This window comes from Ursus maritimus, unplaced genomic scaffold (assembly GCF_017311325.1).
Source record: "Ursus maritimus isolate PB19 unplaced genomic scaffold, ASM1731132v1 scaffold_1, whole genome shotgun sequence".
Classification (NCBI taxonomy): Eukaryota; Metazoa; Chordata; class Mammalia; order Carnivora; family Ursidae; genus Ursus; species Ursus maritimus.
Window position 1 is genome coordinate 59,229,737 of NW_024423343.1, and position 19,135 is coordinate 59,248,871.

Below are 19,135 nucleotides of genomic sequence, written 5' to 3' on the forward strand. Positions count from 1 at the left end.
TGACTTTTTTTCTGTAGTGCCCATTAGCTATTAAGCCTACCTGTGAATTTTTCATCTCAGATATTGTATATGGTTAGTTCTAGAATTTCCTTTTAGTAGTTTCCATTTCTTTGCAGAGGTGTCCCCATCTATTCATCCATTCTGTCCATCTTTTCCTTTAAATCTTGAAATCTTTGAACATTTTAAAAAGCTATTTTGTACTAATTCTAACATTTGTGTGCTAATTCTAACATTTGAGTGTTCTTAGTCTGTATTTATGGCTGCCTTTTCTCTTGATTAAGGATCACATTTTCTAATTTCCTCACATGCTAATAGTTTTGATTGTGTGGTGGACATTATGGATGATATCTTATATGGAATCTGGATTATGTTTTCTTACTTTAAAGGCATTGAATTTTTCCTGGCAAGTGGTTGAATTACTGCCAAATCTTTTTGGTCAGGTGAGATATAATTTTTAAATTTTTTAATTTAAATTCAATCTAGTTAACATATAGTGTATTATTAGCTTCAGGGGTAGAATTTAGTGATTCATCAGTTGCATATAACACCCAGTGCTCATTTCATCAAGTGCCCCCCTTAATGCCCATCACCCAGTTACCCCATCCTGCCACCCTCCTCCCCTCCAGCCACCCTCAATTTGTTTCCTATAGTTAAGAGTTTCATATGGTTTGCTTCTCTCTCTGTTTTCATCTTATTTTTCTTCCCCTTCCCTATGTTCATCTGTTTTGTTTCTTAAATTCCACAAATGAGTGAAATCATATGCTGTTTGTCTTTCTCTGACTGACTTATTTCACTTAGCATAATACCCTGTAGTTCCATCCACATTGTTGCAAATGGCAAGATTTCATTCTTTTTGGTGGCTGAGGAATATTCCAGTGTGTGTGTGTGTGTGTGTGTACCACATCTTCTTTATCCATTCATCTGTCGACAGACATCTGGGCTCTTTCCATAGTTTGGCTATTGTGGACATTGCTACTATAAACATTGGGGTGCATGTGCCCCTTTGAATCACTATTTTTGTATCCTTCTGGTAAATAACTAGTAGTGCAGTTGATGGGTCATAGGGTAGTTCTGTTTTTAAAGGTGAGGTATAATTTTGGGTGTTGTTAGGGTGAGACTATTTTGATATTGTCCTGTGAGTGTGGATCTTATTCCTATGGCATGGCATATCTGGGGTCTTAACTGAATAATGGAGCTGTTCAGAGAGGCCTCTCCACTCTGGCTTAGCCAGAATTTCAGTATTGCCAAGCAATGCACTGCCTATGTCCGGTCAGTTCTCTTTTTGCTACCTTCACCCACAGAATCCTCTCTGTACATCAGGACCTGTGGAGTCTGTCCTGTTGGTGAATAGCCAGCACTAGTCAAACACTAGAACTCCCTTGCAGATTTTAGGAGCCTACCCCTCTGTCCAGCCCCCTTTTCTTCAGTATTCTAATGCACAAAGTCTTACCACCTCAGCGACTCTGAACCCTGATCTCTGCCTTCCAACTCACAAAAGTGCCACTCAGTGAGACAGCCACTCTCTGCTTGGGCTCTACCTCTGCACTATAGTCTAGAACATGTTCCTGACAGAAAACGAGGGTGAATGTGGGGACTGACCTTTTGTTTTTCTCTTCTTTTAAGGATCACAGTCCTGCACTGTCTGAAGTGTAATCCAGTGCCTAAAACAATTCCTTCATATATTTTTTCCAGTTTTATCATTGTTTTTGGTAGGAGGGTAAGCCCATTATGACGTACTCTGTCATGGCCAAAATTACAAACCCTATTCAGCAGTTCTAAGTAATAATTATGATTTTATAGCTATATAGAAAAATGTTTGTGTATATATGCACATATGTACACAAATATAGGAAAGGAACTTGAAAAATTAAGAACTGTTAATCTGTTAGGATATTAAAAATGAAAAGTAAAACTTTTAAAATTTTTCCATTATTATAAGTGTAACTGTGTAATATGATTTTGTTATGGAATTAAGGATTATTGAATTAATTTTAAGCTGAAACTAATAACCTCCATTTCTTCCTTTTACCTAGGAATATATATTTTTAAAGATTTATTTTTTAGAGAGAGAGAGAGAGAACATGGGTGGGGGCAGAAGGAGAGGGGGAGAGAGTCCCAAGCGCACTCCATGCTGAGCATAGAGCCTGATGCAGTTCTCAATCCCATGATCCTGAGATCATGACCTGAGCTGAAACCAAGAGTTGGACGCCCAGCCAACTCTGCCACCCAGGAAGAATATCTTATTTTTAATTCATTAGTTACCTAAAATTTGTTAAATTTGCCTTTAAATTTTTTTTATAATGAGACTTTTATATACACAGTAAATGTCAAAGACAGGAAAACATTCTATCCATATAGATTACACTGGGTACTTTAGTTTATTTGTGATTATTAAAAATTATAATAGTACATGGCGCCACATTTGGCAGAATTTTCAATATGTAGGATCCTCAAAAATGTTAGTACCCAAGCTAAACAATTGGGGTCTATGTGTGTGTCAGTGTGTTTTAACTTTTCCAAACCAAACCAAATGCACAGTTATTTAGACTATTACTGCAATCAACTGTGAAAGCAAGGAATTCAATTACACTTTACATATAGAAGGAATAGGAAATACGATGCACATTCATGAACTGAGGTCGTTAAGACTCACAACTACTATAAAATTATAGGACAAATTCTACAAACCATGTTATAAAAATTTCTTGCTCAAAAATCCTGTCTTTTATTTTTGAGATTTCTTTTTCTCAAATTCAAGTTTTCAGGAAAAATATTAAGTATATTTTGTATTTTCTGCTCAATTCTCTTCTTTTAAGAAAACATATCTTCTTTTTTATTGTATGAATTGCTGGATTTTCTCTTGAGAAGGATGATATAAAGCTTTAATGACAGTTGTTAATATGTCTTAAACATACAGTTTTTTTGTAAATATATATATTTTTAAGTTACCTCTAGTTGAGAGGCACCAGGGTGGCTCAGTTGGTTAAGCATCCGACTCTTGATTTGGCTCAGGTCATGATCTCAGGGTTGTGAAGTAAAGGCCCGCATTGGGCTCCATGCTGGGTATAAAGCCTGCTTAATATTCTCTCTCTCCCTCTGTCCCTCTACCCACCCACCAAAAAAAATTACCTCTAGTTGAAGCAGCTTTATAATATTAAGGAAATTTTAAGACCGTTATCTCTTAATTCCACCATTCTAACATACTTGTTTTTATTTTACGCAATGTCTCTATAGTTTTATTTAGTTGTGATTATAATACAGATACAATTTTTGGTTCTGCTATTTTAACCTCATGTTTCATAAACACTTTTCCGTGTTGGCACATAAGCTTCATATTTATCATTTTAAATATCTGCATAATATTCCTTTAAGTTACCATAATTTTTTCCTTACCCTATCACTGAGATTGTTTCCAATTTTTTGCTATTATATTTGGTATTCTAGTGATTATCATTTTACAGGTACTTCTCTATATAGAATTTCTCTGTTCTTTTGAGTTACTTTGTTATACTAATTCCCGGAAGCACAACTCATAGGTCAAACAGTATGAACCATTTTTTTTCCTTTGGTGGTAATGGCAGTGGTTGTTAAATACCTGATTATTTCAGTTCATTAGTTATTTGTCTCTATGCTTAAATTCTATTGAAATTGTATTTATTACTTACAAACCCGAATGATTCTTATTGCTGTCTGTTGGGTTTTTGTATATGTGAATCAGACTCTTCTAATATAAAGAAATGCCATAAAGCAGCAGGTCTAAAGGAAGTCCCCATAAATATAGTAGGAACGTTTTATAGGTTTCTGTGGGGATTCTGTAACTATACAGTGGAAAATCTGTTCTGCAGGGGCTTAGGGTATAATATTCCCCTCACTTAGCAGTTAAGAAAATGAAGCAACATAAAGAACAGTGTACGGAAGTGAGAGCAATTTAAGAAATAACTAAATCTATTAAATACTAAGGAAGAAGCAAGTTAAACTAACAGTTTAAAACAAATGCTTAAAGCTAACGACCATATATATATACTCTTAATGTCTCAAAGCTTGGTGTTTTGTTTTTTTTTTTTTACAGGGAAATGGATTGTTATATTTTCTTTCTTATATGCTGTAGAAATTTATAGATGAGAAACTTGTACCCAGCCTTAGTAATCCTATTTTTTCAATAAATTACTTGTTGCGTTTAATATCATAACTATCATTTAATAACACTCTGTATGTATTTATATATACAGAGTATAAAATATAATTGCCAGCTCCAAGTTATGTATGTGATTGCTCACATATATTAAAATAAGTCAAAACAAAAATCTGGGTTTTTTTAAAAGATTTTATTTATTTGAGAGGGAGAGAGCATGAGCAGGGGTGGGGAGGGACAGAGGGAGAAGCAGACTCCCCCACTGAGCAGGGAGCCTGACAGAAACAGGGCTCGATCCCAAGACCCTGAGATCATGAGCTGAGCCAAAGGCAGCCACTTGACTGACTGAGCCACCAGGTGCCCCCAAAAATCTGTTCTCATTAAAGCAAGTGGACAAAGCTGCTTAATAATTATTTGGGCTGTGAATGATTTTTACTTGAAATAATGGTAGTTAAATTTTCATCTTTGGAACTCTGATTTTTTAACATCCTCGTTTACTTTTCCTGAAATTTCAATATATCAGTTTTGATCCTTCTTAAAGGAAAGCAGTTTCCTATCTTTAGGTGGTGTATTTATAGCCAGGTCACTGGAATATACCCTCTCATATCTGATTGCATAAACATGACTTAAAAGAGTACCAAGCTTATCATCATTTACCCAAGGCACCTTCTTATTCTGTCTTGGTTACCCCCCTGCCACACACACACACACACACACACCGTCCCTTAGTACTCTGTTTTAAGACCTTAGAATCATACTTGACTCTATTCTTCTTTATCTCCCAGCAGCTAGGTCACAGATACTAGTCACAGAAACCAGTTTTTGTCACAGTGGCTCCCCCTCTGCTCTGCTTTCTGTTTGCGGTTGCCACCACCTTTGTCCTGGGACTCATTACTCCTAGACCACTGCAACAGAATTTCATCGGTCTCCCTTCCACCAGTCCTTCCCCACTTCATTTTATCTTATACATTACTAAACTATTCACACTTAAGATCTTTGGAATCTGACCATTACGCAGCTGCCAGCTTCATAATGAAACATATAAATTGCCCCACCTCCCTTCCCCCTAACCTGAGCCCAAACTCACCTCCCTCTCAAGGCTTCCTATTTGCCCCAGCTATCGTTAATTGGCTACATTTACATACATTAGATGCTCACCAAGTGGGCTACATTGTATTATAATTTACATATTATCATTGATAATATCAATGTATTATTATTACATTGTTAATCTGCCTGTATCAGGAACATATAAACCCCACTATGGCCAAGGATTAAGTCTTAAATCTCTCAGTATCCCCCACTGTCTTAGTAGACAGTAATAGACTACTGGTCAAGAGGATGGACTTTGAAGTGAGACAAAACTGGGTTTGAATTCTGGCTCTGTCACTTAATGGCTATATGACCTTGAATAAGTTCCTAAATTTCTGTTTCCTCTTATGCAAAATGAGAATGATTATAAACCCCTCGTAGGGTTTTTGAAAGGATTAAATAAGACATATATGTATGTGCACAATGCCTACCAATATAATCAATAATAATAGTAATTATCATTATAATAATGATCATGCTAAGTGCTCAATTAATGTTTGTCAACCACCATTATGATACATGTCAAGAATTTGATATTTCACCCTTTTTTCATCAGTGAGATAGCTACAAATATAAAAATGTGAGAGATTTTTCTTACAGTTATCAGTAGGCTACATGGAGCTTGAATTTTGGATATGTGGCTTCTCTGTTGTTTAGAAAATGGTTTATTCATGGGGCACCTGGGTGGCACAGCAGTTAAGCGTCTGCCTTCGGCTCAGGGTGTGATCCTGGCGTTATGGGATCGAGCCCCATATCAGGCTCCTCCCCTATGAGCCTGCTTCTTCCTTTCCCACTCCCCCTGCTTGTGTTCTCTCTCTCACTGGCTGTCTCTATCTCTGTCGAATAAATAAATAAAATCTTAAAAAAAAAAAGAAAAGAAAAGAAAATGGTTTATTCAGGGGGCGCCTGGGTGGCTTAGTCGTTAAGCGTCTGCCTTCGGCTCAGGGCGTGATCCCGGCGTTATGGGATTGAGCCCCACATCAGGCTCCTCTGCTGGGAGCCTGCTTCTCCCTCTCCCACTCCCCCTGCTTGTGTTCCCTCTCTCGCTGGCTGTCTCTCTCTGTCAAATAAATAAATAAAATCTTTTTAAAAAAAAAGAAAAAAAAAAAGAAAATGGTTTATTCAGAAAATTACATCACTCATTTATAACCTTACCTATTTCAAAAAAGGAAATACAAATTTTGTAAAAACAAACCCCCAAAACCCCCACCTTTTTTGTATGAAGATGTTGCTTCTATTCCATGAAGACATTTTAGCAGCAGAAAATAATATCATCTCACATAGGAAGTATAAATTTTGAAACTGAAAATACTTATAGAAAGTGCCAGATCTGGGAAAGTTGACCTTCTTATATACTATATCAACTATTCTATCATTTAAATGTTAAAGAATCCATTTACAGAAATTAAGGGAACCAATAAGATAAATCTAAAGTTACTTAAAAGACTGGGGGTACCAAAAACAAATAATCCAGTCAAGGAATGGACAGAAGACATGAGCAGACAATTCTCCAAAGAAGACTTACAAATGTCTAACAGACACATGAAAAATGTTCAACATCACTAGCCATCAGGGAAATACAAATCAAAACCACAATGAAACACCACCTTACAGCATCAGAATGGCCAAAATTAACAAGCCAGGGAACAACAAATGTTGGTGAGGATGTGGAGGAAAGAGGAACCCTCTTCTTACACTGTTGGTGGAAATGCAAGCTGGTACAGCCACTCTGGAAAACAGTATGGAGGTTCCTCAAGGCATTAAAAACAGAGCTACCCTATGACCCAGCAATTGCATTACTAGGTATTTATCCCAAAGATACAGATGTAGTGAAAAGAAGGAGCACATGCACCCCAATGTTCATAGCAGCAATGTCCACAATAGCCAAACTGTGAACGGAGCTGAGATGTCCTTCAACAGATGAATGGATAAAGAAGATGTGGTTCATATATACAATGGAATATTACTCAGCCATCAGAAAGGCTGAATACCCACCATTTGTGTGACATGGATGGAACTGGAGGGGATTATACTAAGTGAAATAAGTCAAGCAGAGAAGGACAATTATCATATGGTTTCACTCATGTGGAACATAAGGAATAGAACAGAGGACCACAGGAGAAGGGAGGGAAAATTGAATGGGAAGAAATCAGAGAGGGAGACAAAACCATGAGAGACTCTGGACTCTGGGAACCAAACTGAGGGTTACAGAAGGGGGTGGGATGGGGTAACAGGGTGATGGGTATTAAGGAGGGCACGTGTGGTGATAAGCACTGGGTGTTACACGCAACTAATGAATCGTTGAACACCACATCAAAAACTAATAATGTGGGGCGCCTGGGTAGCGCAGTCGTTAAGCGTCTGCCTTCGGCTCAGGGCGTGATCCTGGCGTTCCGGGATCGAGTCCCACATCGGGCTCCTCGGCTGGGAGCCTGCTTCTTCCTCTCCCTCTCCCCTGCTGTGTTCCCTCTCTCGCTGGCTGTCTCTCTGTCACATAAATAAATAAAATCTTAAAAAAAAAAAACTAATAATGTACTTATATGTTGGCTAACTAAACATAATTTAAAAAATGAGGGTAAGTACAAAATATTTTAAAACATATCTCTTTAATAGTAAAGTATTAGAATATAAGTATTATAAAAGATTAAAAAACTATTAAAGAATGCCATATTCATAAATGAACAAAAAGGCAAATAAATTTAGCCTTAGAGTAAAATACAGCAAACCATACTAGCACCCAAATAATCATGCTCCATAGTGCTCCTGAGACATGACTTCAGCAGTCATTTCCAAAAGGTAGTTGGGGCTTGCCACACAGCCACATTTTAACAGAAGAACTGTAGGAGTTCCAGGGTTGTACCAGCGCCATCAGAAGAAACATCTAACACAAAATATATTCATTCAACATGGAATTAGTTTGTATCATTTGCCTTTGATTATTTTAGAATGAAAGATGTATCCCTTGTCACCCTTCTTCTGCCTTGAATTATGAAGCAGGTTTTGCAACCTTTTCATTTTTTGATAGGGATCACATGCAATGGTCTGAAGAAGAAGAAGCAGCAGCCAAAAAAAAAGTAGAGGAAAACTCAGCTGTGCGAGTCCTTCTGGAAGAACAAGGTAGGCAATTACATGTTGTAGCTCCTGGAGTCTGGTTTTTCTGTTCAGCCTTCCACTGATTCAGTTCACATGTTCTCCTCCTAATTGTGTCATTGCTCTGGAGAGTTCTTGGCTTCTACCCATGCCAATCCACTTGCTCCATTTGGGAGAATTCCATTATTCTAGTGTAGTGGGACCAAAGTTAGTGAAATTAATTATGGATTGACTCTTTAGTTGCCGTTTTGGTAATCATAGTATTACCTTTTTCTGGGAGATACACATAAGGAAATTTTAAAATTTCCCTCTTGCTATACATCTTTTAGTCTGCTGTTGTGCATTGTATTTAACAGGAGTTTTTAACAAATTCAGAAACTTTGAGCAAATATGGTAAAGTCATATCAAAATGTTATGGCCTTTTAGGCTAAGCATCAAGTTTCATAAGGATTCAAGGTACTTTTCTTGGAGGCTTTTTGATATTGCAAGTTTAATTGAGGTAAGACCTTGTCAACCTTCAAAGCTGGCTTCTAAAAAAATTGGCTAATGTTACTATCACAAAAACAGAAAATAACAAGCATTGGTGAAGATGTGGAGAAATCTTAGGTGCTGTGGAATTGGTAAAATTGTAAAATGATGCAACCTCTATGGAAAACAGTATGGAAGTACCTAAGAAAATTATAAATGGAACTACCATATGATCGAGAAATCCCACCTCGATATATAGCCAAAAGAATTGAAAACAGAGTCTTGAAGATATATTCATACACCCGTGTTCATAGCAACACTAGTCACAACAGGCAAAAGGTAGAAGCAACCCAGATGTCCATTGACAGGTAAATAGATAAACAAAATGTGGCATATACACACAATGGAGTATTAGCCTTGAAGAGGAAGAAAATCCTGTCACATTCTATAACATGGATGAACCTTGAGAATATTATGCTAAATGAAATAAGCCAGTCACAAAAAAGGCAAAAACTATACGATTCTGCTTCTATGAGGTATCTAAAGTAGTCAGATTCATAGAAACAGAAAGTAGAATGGTGGTTACCAGGGGCTGGGGGGAAGAGGAAACACAGAGTTGTTGTTTAACAGATACAGAGTTTCAGATTTGCAAGATGAAAAAGTTGTGGACATCTGTTTCATAACCAAGTGATATACTTAACACTACTGGACTGTATACTAAAAATGGTTAAGATGGCAAATTTTATGTTGTGTATTTTTTACCACATTTTTTTTAAAGCATACTAAAAAAAATTTGGTCTGTGTCCTCACTGCCATAGCTAGGAACCCATATACACTTTGACCAACACATGTACTCTCCAGATAAGCTTTTCTACCTTGTTTTTCTTAAAATGATTTCCCCCTTAAAACATGTTGGTTCTTTTTTCTTTAAAAAAAAAAAAAGTTTATTGAAGTATCAAACATACACAGAAATTATCACAACTTCTAAATGAATTGTCACAAAACTCAATGAATTTTCCCAACATCCACATCAAGAAACAATATTACCATTAACCCAGAAACTTCCTCATTTTCTGTCCCAACAACAATACTTCCCCCAACCCCTCTGACCCCACAAAGAGCAACTATTATTCTGGCTTCTAATACCCTAGATTGATTTTACCAGAACAGCTTGGTTCTGGTCATGATGATTTCTTGATCACTGTTGTAGCAGTATCAGTGTACCTATTAGAGCGAGTGTCCAGAAACTATGGCCAGGAGCCAAATCCAGCCTACGGCCTGTTTTTATAAATAAAGTTTTGTTGGAACACAGACATACTCATTTGTTTATATATTGTCCATGGCTGCTTTTGGGCTCTATCTATACAGTCGAGTAGTGATTAAAAGAGACTGTACATAGCCCACAAAGACTACTTACTATCCGGCCCTTTACAGAAAATTTTGCCAACCCCTGCGATAGGATTTTATTTCCAGATTGATCCTATGTTCTGAAACTCCCCTGGGAAAGATGTTTGAATTCCTCTGTGCAAGCCAAGCATAGTGAAAATCACTAATCTCACTGATAAAGTTAACTATTATTTTAGTGACCTTAGCCTACATTTGTGGCTAAGGTTTGCAAGCAAAGGTAGCTGTGGACACTGAGCTAATGAGACAGCTCTCAGGCAGTGAAGGGGGCACTTCTGCCCTATCTTACCCTCTGCCACCATCGATGACTTACTTTATCCCCTGGCATTGTTTGCTCTTCATTAGAGCTAGTTCTCCTTCCTTATCCTAAGCATGAATGTGTCCTGTAGGGTGGACAGCAAAGACAAGCACCTGATCCACAATGGAACCATTCTATTTTTATGAGCTCCAGCCATACAGTTCCAGAGTGGGATATGGCCAGGGAGTGTTGGGGTTGGATTTGAGGGTGCATACCAGTGGCAATTCTGCTTACAAATCAGCCAACATTGCATTCCTTTGCAGGAACTCTGTCACACTATTTCTGAGGAAGTATAATTTTGCTTCTTTGCCAGCAGCTGCACAGACATATTTTCCACATTACTCAAGCTTCTGCTAGTGGCCACCTGGATGTGACAGAGAGCATCAAGCCTAAACAGAATTAAAAGTTATCAGTCATCTTAATTCATTTCCGGGAAGTTAAAAATTATCTACAGTATATTTCCTGATATGAAAAACCAAGGATTTTTTTTCATGCTCTCTTGAATATTTGTTTAGGACATAAATAGATGAGCAGTGCTGATAATGTTCCCTTAAAGTGCGCTGTACGAGGCTGCCTATTTTGGCCTATTTATGTTAACAATGAACTTGAGTGAAGCTAATGAGAAGGTTATTTTAGGGCCTTGGAAACCGCAGTAAAGGAAAATGACAGTTCCCACAGAACCATAGTGTGACTGAAATAGAAAGGTGGTGACTGGCCTCTCTCTACAGAAGCAGGAAAAGCAGGCTGGAGAGGACTGATGATACTGCTTTGAAGCATTTGGTTTGCTTATTAGCACGTCCAGTCACTTTCTAAGCAAGTTTTCTGGCTGCTGTGGAAACACAGACCTAAAGATTCCATTTAAAAATGGCTCAAAGTGAGGAAGGATTCTGCCGGGTCCCCACCCTGCCCTGGAGCACGACTTGGTGCCGTGGGCTTCACACATGTCAGGGAACTGGCACAAGGAGAGGACCCCACCATGCCGGTGACCGTGTCGTCACGTGTAAGCGAGGGTGCAGAGAGCAGCAACTGAGGCTGCTGTGAGGATGGCAAAGAAAGGGAACTTTTGTCCTGAGGAACTATGTTGAGGGACAGGACATTACAGTAAATACCTTCCCAGCCACCCTGCCGGCTCAGCCAGGGATCAGAGACCTGCTGGGCTGCAGACGCCTTAGGCGAGGCTTCCTGTTTGGTAATTAGCATCTCTGATGAATACAGGTCAAGGTGAATGGATCGGTGAAAAAGCTCGACTCACAAACTTTGTGAAAACCCAAAGGAAGCTCTGACCCAGTTCTTTTTCTGTGCCTGTTAGTTAAACACCATCTCTTCTTATCCAGGAGATTCCTAAGTCGTTGAAAGAGTGCGTTTTCTCCCATCACAGAGCATTCCATTCGCAGACAATATACAGCATAAACACTGTCTGTTGATCTTATCTTTCTAATTTTAATGCCACTGGGCGGAAATACTGGTTGTTCTGCCCTGCTGGCCTCCTCTCTAGCACACTTCTTTTGGTCTCTGTGTGTGTCACTCTCTCCTGTCACTCCCATTTCTCATTTCTCACCTATTGTCTCAGATGTTGTGAGAACTGAAGTCAGGAAACACCCTCACAGTTCTGAAAATAAGAGCTTAAGCATCACCAGTAGTACAGTCTTTTGCTGTGAGATGGTTGACATTTCATTTCTGTGATTAAAATGTATAACATCCAAGCTCTCGTTAGCAATTTTTCTTTCACTTAGATGCCCAGATTAATCATTTTTATTCCACATTTCCTTTTGGTAATTTCTTTTGCATTTTATGATAGCTCAAATTTCTTTTAAAAGCAGGTTAATTCAGAGAAATAAGGAAAATACATTTGGCAGTTTTTGAGTTAACATGATTATATTTTATAATTTCCTAAAAACATCTCCAGTGTGTTATATCTCAGCTGGTTATTTAGAAAATGTAATGGGTTTTTAAAACTTAATAATGAAAGCAGCTGCTATTTTTACTTTAAAATATTCTTGCGAATAATTACCTATCTAGAGTGAGTTATCTATGTCCACCAAAGTGGTAAAAGAATTCCATTATACCTTACCTTGTGAATTCCTTTACCACTTCAAAGTGTCCTATGTAAAAAAAAAAAAAAAAAAAAAAAGTCGTTGAAAGTTTTGTGCGCTAATAAATCTAGAATACTTGTTTTTAAGTCAGCTTTGGTTGTTTAAAATTTCATGCATTATTGTTAGAAATATACTTTTCACAGGGCACCTGGCTGGCTCAGTCAGTGGAGCATGCGACTCTTGATCTTGGAGTTGTAAGTTTGAGCCCCATGTTGGGTGTAGAGATTACTTAAAATCTTAAAATTATATACATACACACACACACACACGCACACCCTTTTCGTAATAGTTTTCTTTGTTTAAGGTTTTATTTAATTATTTACTTTAGAGAGAGATTGAGAGCGAGTGTATACACAAGAGTGAGGGAGGGAGGGAAGGAAAGAATGTCAAACAGACTACACCTCAGCCCAGGGCGGGGGCACAACAGGGGGCTCCATCTCATGACCCTGAGATTATGACCCAAGCCAGAGCCAAGAGTTGGATGCTTAACAGCTGAGCCACCCAGGTGCCCCAAGAGGTTTTTCTTAACTAGACAATGAACTTCTATCAGTGATACGTGGAAATTTCCAACTTTGAGAGTGTAATTGGTGTGCAAAAATAACTCTAAATTGCTTTTTGTTACATTGTAATGGGATAATTTTTCATAATTAATATTAATCATATATATGGCAGATACATAAATGGTTTAATTCAATTTCTTAGTTGTGATATTCAGTGTGATTCAGGGTGAATTCTGAGTAAGTATAGTTAGTATGTCACATTCTCTCTTCCCTCAGCAGTATTGAATAAGTGAATAATTGAGAATTTGCTTCATCTGTCTGTGGTTAAACATATTACTGCATCCCTTTACTGCCATTGGCATAGACCAATTAGCTCTGAATCCACAGCCTAGGAAAATGAAAGGAAAAAACTGCTTCTCCAAGAAAAATTGATCATTAATATACCTGTTTAGAAAATCAGGTGGTAAAAAAAAAATTGGTTGGGGCGTGTGGCTGGCTCAGTCGGATAGAGCATGTGACTCTTGATCACAGGGTCATGAATTTGAGCCTCATATTGGGGGTAGACTTTACTTTAAAATAAGCAAATAAGTAAATAAATAAATAGAAAATCATTTGGACAAGATTAACACAGGGCAGATTTCTCCACACTGTATTTAACTTTATTGACCTGAACTTGAGATGAGTTAACAGCAGGTCGAAACTAAATATTTCACTCATGGTCAGGAAAATAGCTCTTCCACTTCCCGTTATCACAGATACCTTTAAAGTTCAGGAAATCAACTCATATGCTGACGGTGTTTACCTTCTCTCATAACCATAATTGTGAGTTTGATTGAGCTTTTGTGGCGTCTCAGAAGCTGTCACACCTTACTAGGAACTATGAGTTGCCAGCATTGATTGAGATAACTGCTGAACGCACAACTTAAAAAGCAAAGGACAAAAAAGGTCCAGCCCACTAGCCTTCACCCTAACTCATGCTAGGTGCTGTTTCTGTTTTGTTTCTATCCCACAAACCAATCTATTCTCACAGAGCATTTTATGTTTCCATTGCTCATCATAATTTAATCATAAAATCTTGCATAGTTTATATTTTATATAAATCAAATGGTGTTTAATTCTGCATTTCTGATCTGTTTTTATGAAGGTTCCCTCCAATTAGCATTATTTTTCAGTTTAATTATACTGATTATGTCATACTGGGGTTTTAATTTCAATTTGATGCTTCATAATGAGAGGAAAGTACAAAATCAGAAAAACAAGTTTATTTTCAGAGATATTTGAAGGGGTCTAATATTGATTCAGTGTTAGGTTGGCAATGTAGTGTAATGATTAAGAGCATGAGCTTTATTTATTTATTTTTTTGAAGTGTTTTTTTTTTTTTTTTAGTAATCTCTACACCCAGTGTGGGGTTCAAACTCACAATCCCAAGATCAAGAGTCACATTTTTCTAACTAAGCCAGCCAGGCGCCCCAAGGACATGAGCTTTAAAGCCCAGTAGACATGGTCTGGGTCCTGGCTTTAGCTAGGTGACCTTGGAAAATTTTTTGTCTCCTCTGACCTTGAATTTCTTTGTCTGTAAATTGGAATAATAATATGTCTGAGAGGTATTATTAGGATTAAATGGGGGGAAAAAATCCAAGTAAAGCATTTGACATAGTACCTGGCACATAATAAACACTCAATATGTGTTATTGTTATAATTGGTATAGTAATTTATGTTTGTTTTTTGTTTTTTTCTCTTAATTCCTGAAGAATGGGAAATACTTGGAAAAGGCTTGGAGTGTACATATTAGCAGCCCTTGACCATGGTGTTCTCATAGTAATCAGATCCTTTCTAAAGATTGCATAATCTGGTTGAATAGAGATGCTTTATGTATTTGGAATCTGAACCAGATTCCAGTCACCTTGCTGCACATTCACCTTCTTCTTCTTTTTTTTTTTTAAAGATTTTATTTATTTATTCGACAGAGATAGAGACAGCCAGCGAGAGAGGGAACACAAGCAGGGGGAGTGGGAGAGGAAGAAGCAGGCTCATAGCGGAGGAGCCTGATGTGGGGCTCGATCCCATAACGCCGGGATCACGCCCTGAGCCAAAGGCAGACGCTTAACCGCTGTGCCACCCAGGCGCCCCACATTCACCTTCTTTATAACCTGTAGAAATTAAAACAGTGGTAGCACAGCCTCATATTTAAGATAGCAATCTGATCCAAGATTTTGTAGTTTGTAGAACTGAGACTGTTCAGTGTTCTCCATAAATTCATGGGGTTTAATAAGAAAGTACATAGACTTCTTAGACATTGAACATAGAGATAACCTTATTCAACCCCTCATCAAATGAGACTCCATAGGCAAGTTGAATGAAGCATTCAACTAAGATTCTGTTTTTGTGTGTAATATACAGATAAACGTTTATAAAAGAAAGAACTACCTAATAATCATTACATTGTTATCATTGCTCTAAATTTTCATCTGATTGTTATATATCAGTATAAAATAAATTTTAGAGTTGCAATCAGTGTATAGACCAGTCTGTGTGAATGTTTTCTGTTAATACCATTATCCTTTAAATTTTAATTGCTACGGAAAATTGCTCTGCTTTGACCTGCGTGTCTTGCTTGGTCATTCCTATGTTGTTGAGTATTTAAGTTATCTCCTACTTCTTCCTATTTTAAATAGCACTGCTATGAACTTCTTTTCTTTCAAGTTGCAGTCCTGCTATTTATGCCCTTCCCGCCCCACTTAATTTCTAGGGAAATATTTCCACAAATTAATTGAGGTGTAATACTACATTCTAGTTAATGATAGGTTCAAACTCACTTCACAGTAGCTTGGTATTGAAAACGCAGATACTAGAGATTTGACTAAATGTAATTCTTCTTAGGTGGTTGCTTTTTATTAAACAAATTTTTTTTTTACCAGCGTAGAGTTACAAAGAGAGTTTTTAGGGTAAAAGGAAGAAGGTGTGAGAAGACCCTGGGGAAATTTGATAGTTTCCTAATTCCTCCTGAATCTGGTTTCAGAATGTTGTTTTATTTTCTCACACAGTATAACAGGTACACTCCAGTTCTTAAAAGTAGATATAGAACTATTTTAAAGATAATATATAACATTTTTAGATTAACCATAAATGGCCTCCTTCCATTAGTGCAGATGTGAGCATGTTTTGTACTTCAACTTCACATAATTCTTTTGTTACAGAGATCTACTTTCATTTCACAGACCTTAAATACAGAAGGGAGTTTCTGTCTTTATAGCAGTGCTGCTGCCAGATACGATTCGGCCTTGATGGGAAGGAAGTCTTGTGGCCAGATGGGTGGAGATCCATGTACAAGGCCATAAAGATAAAAACGGAAAGAAAAGGAAAACTATACAAGATTCTATAAGAAAGATGAACCTGACTTCAGGCAACTGCTTGATCTGAGGATTGGGATTTCTTTAAAATTATGAAAGAAATGAGTCCATTGTTTTTATTTGTAATTTAGTTTATTTGGAGGGTAGTTATTTCATACAGATCAAAATTCAAATAATTCTTTTACAAACCCTGGCCCCCAGCCACCGAGTTCCCCTTCCTAGAGGCAGCCGGTATTACTAATTATGTGATTTTCCTTCCAGAAGTATTCTGCACATATACAAGTAAATATGTTTGTACATGCATTATGTTTTTGTGTATGCACACATGTGTTCTTTATCTTCTTTTTTTTCCTAGCAGATGATTGTGTCATAGACGTACTGTTCTACACTTTGCTTTTTCACCCATCATTAAATCTTGAAATTATATCAATAGAAGGCCTTTTTTATTCTTTGAAAGCACTTTAAAAATGTCATGTGTCTATATTGGATGAGAATAATTCTTAACCCAGGGATTGGGCCTGGTGCATAGTAGTGACCAAGAAATGTTTGTTGAGTGAAGGAGTGAAGGAGTGAGTGAATTAATTATTTTATTAATTTAAGGTACAATAAAAAGAGGCAGAAAACTAAGAATTGTCTGAAGTCCTGAGACTGTTGACCTAACCCTGACCCTGGGACCAGGGAAGTCTAAGGGACATCATAAAATGCAAATGTCTTTTAAAAAGGCATATCTCTTTAAGCCTTCATACTAGGAGATGTCAGTAGGAAGAGATTCCTCTGGCGGTGGGGGAAGAATGGAAGGGCCCCTAGATTCCAGGAGTCCTGGCTCTGTTGTGACTGGGCTTCAGGACCTGGAACAAGTGGGTTCATAGCTCTGTGCTGTTCTTTGTTCAAATGCAAAACAAGGGAGTTGGAATAGATTATTTCAAAGGGCAGTTCTGGCTGTAAGATTATGTCATTTATAATTCTGCAGTTTCCTCTCTGATTACCAATTTGCATAAGATATTCGTCGTGTTGAAACTGCATTTATAGAGAAATTAAAAAATGAGGTGTCCTTTCCTTAAGATGATAAAGAGCCCTACAGGTTATTGGTGAAAATGTGATTATTAAGAATCCAAGATTTAGTATATAGAAAGTAGTTTGCAAGGATTATATTCCTCACAAAAATTTATTGGCCATATGATTAAGGCAGAAGCAGATTTATGGGGAATAGGACCTAATACCCCACACATTAACACATTTTGAGAGAATCAGTACTCTAGTTTTAACCTGTAAGAGGAAAAAAAATCAGATTAATAAAAACTCTAATATTAAAATTATTCAATAGTAAATGTAATTGTTATAAATGATAATGTCTGTAATATATTTAACAGTATCAAATATAGTTATTAAAATAGTAACTAATAGTAAACATAATTCATAGTAAAATAAATCTTTTTTTTCCCTCTTTATTTTAGTTAAGTATGAGGATGAAGCTAGTAAATATTGGGACACATTTTATAAGATTCATAAGAATAAGTTTTTCAAGGATCGTAACTGGCTGTTGAGGGAATTTCCCGAAATTATTCCAGTTGATCAGAAAACTGAACAGAAGTTGCGAGAATTATCCTGGGATCATGCAAAAACTAGTGCTGCAGATGGTTTCTCAAGAGTGCACCGCCCTACCATGCCTCAAGAAAAAAATCATGAGGAAAGGTGTGGTTCCTCAGATAGTCAAAGCAAAGCAGGATTGCATTTTTCCAACCTAGACTCTAAAGAACACAGAAAAGGACCTCTGAAGACAGAATTGTTTCCCGGTAGCAACGCCACTTTCAGAATCCTAGAGGTACTGTCCAGCCGGGGCAAAGATGGGAGGTGGCAAATAACTTTGAAATGTACATTCTATATGTCTTTATTAATAATCCATATTTTTTGGGGGGAAAATGATCAAATCTAACTAAATAAGTGTTCAGTATACTTCTGTGCATTAAAAATATTTAAGGGACTCATGTCTATCATCAGGTTCTAAGTTTGGATTTTAATTTTTTTTTCATTTGTTTTCATTTTTAACTTGAAGGCAGTTTTAAATACCAATAAAGTTTTGGTCTTAATTGCTATCTCTTTCTGTTATTAACCCTTTTTAAGTGAAATAGAAATAAGTGAGATGTATAATTACCTGTAATCCAGTATAGACCTTGACTTTCTATTTTTAAAAATAAATCTCTTCCTTCTGGTTATAAAGGTAGTATATATTGATTAGAGAGTTTGCTAAAGAGTAGATAAGAGAAAATTATTTACCATCCCACATACAAGGGAGTTAACCACGCTTAACATTTTACTGACTTTTCTCCTTTTGTTTATACTATTTTATGCAGTTGAGCTATACTGTACCTGTATTTTGGAGTTTTGCTTTGTTTCTATTTAACATTATAACATAAGCAACCAAAGCAGATTTTTCTAACTTAAAAATTCTCTATAAATATTTTCATGCTGCAAAATGTTTTTCTGTGGAAAGTACTTTAATCTGCTTATCTGTTTTTACAATACTAGGCATTTAAATTGTTTTCACGTTTTCTACAGAAAATATCTTTGGGTATAGACTTTTCTGTATTTCCTTTTATTATCTTGGGTTAGATTTACTGGCTCATAATTTATTTTAAAATTTTAATGCCCTTAAATATATTTTCTTTCTCCAAATCACTTTCTAAGAAGTTGTATTAATACCAATTCA

At 36.9% G+C, this 19,135-nt stretch overlaps 1 protein-coding gene across 6 annotated transcripts in view; it reads left to right on the plus strand.

Moving 5' to 3' along the window:
• Nucleotides 1-19,135, plus strand: part of METTL8 (methyltransferase like 8) — a 90,145-nt gene that overhangs the window by 46,287 nt on the left and 24,723 nt on the right. For all 6 annotated transcript variants that reach the window (XR_005838511.1, XM_040643998.1, XM_040643983.1 and 3 more), the window contains 2 exons: nucleotides 8,250-8,341; nucleotides 17,883-18,250. Coding sequence is in view for 5 of the 6 variants with exons in the window: in XM_040643998.1 (XP_040499932.1) it covers nucleotides 8,250-8,341; nucleotides 17,883-18,250 (460 nt within the window). In the remaining variant the exon portion in view is untranslated. The remainder of the gene's footprint in view (nucleotides 1-8,249; nucleotides 8,342-17,882; nucleotides 18,251-19,135) is intronic.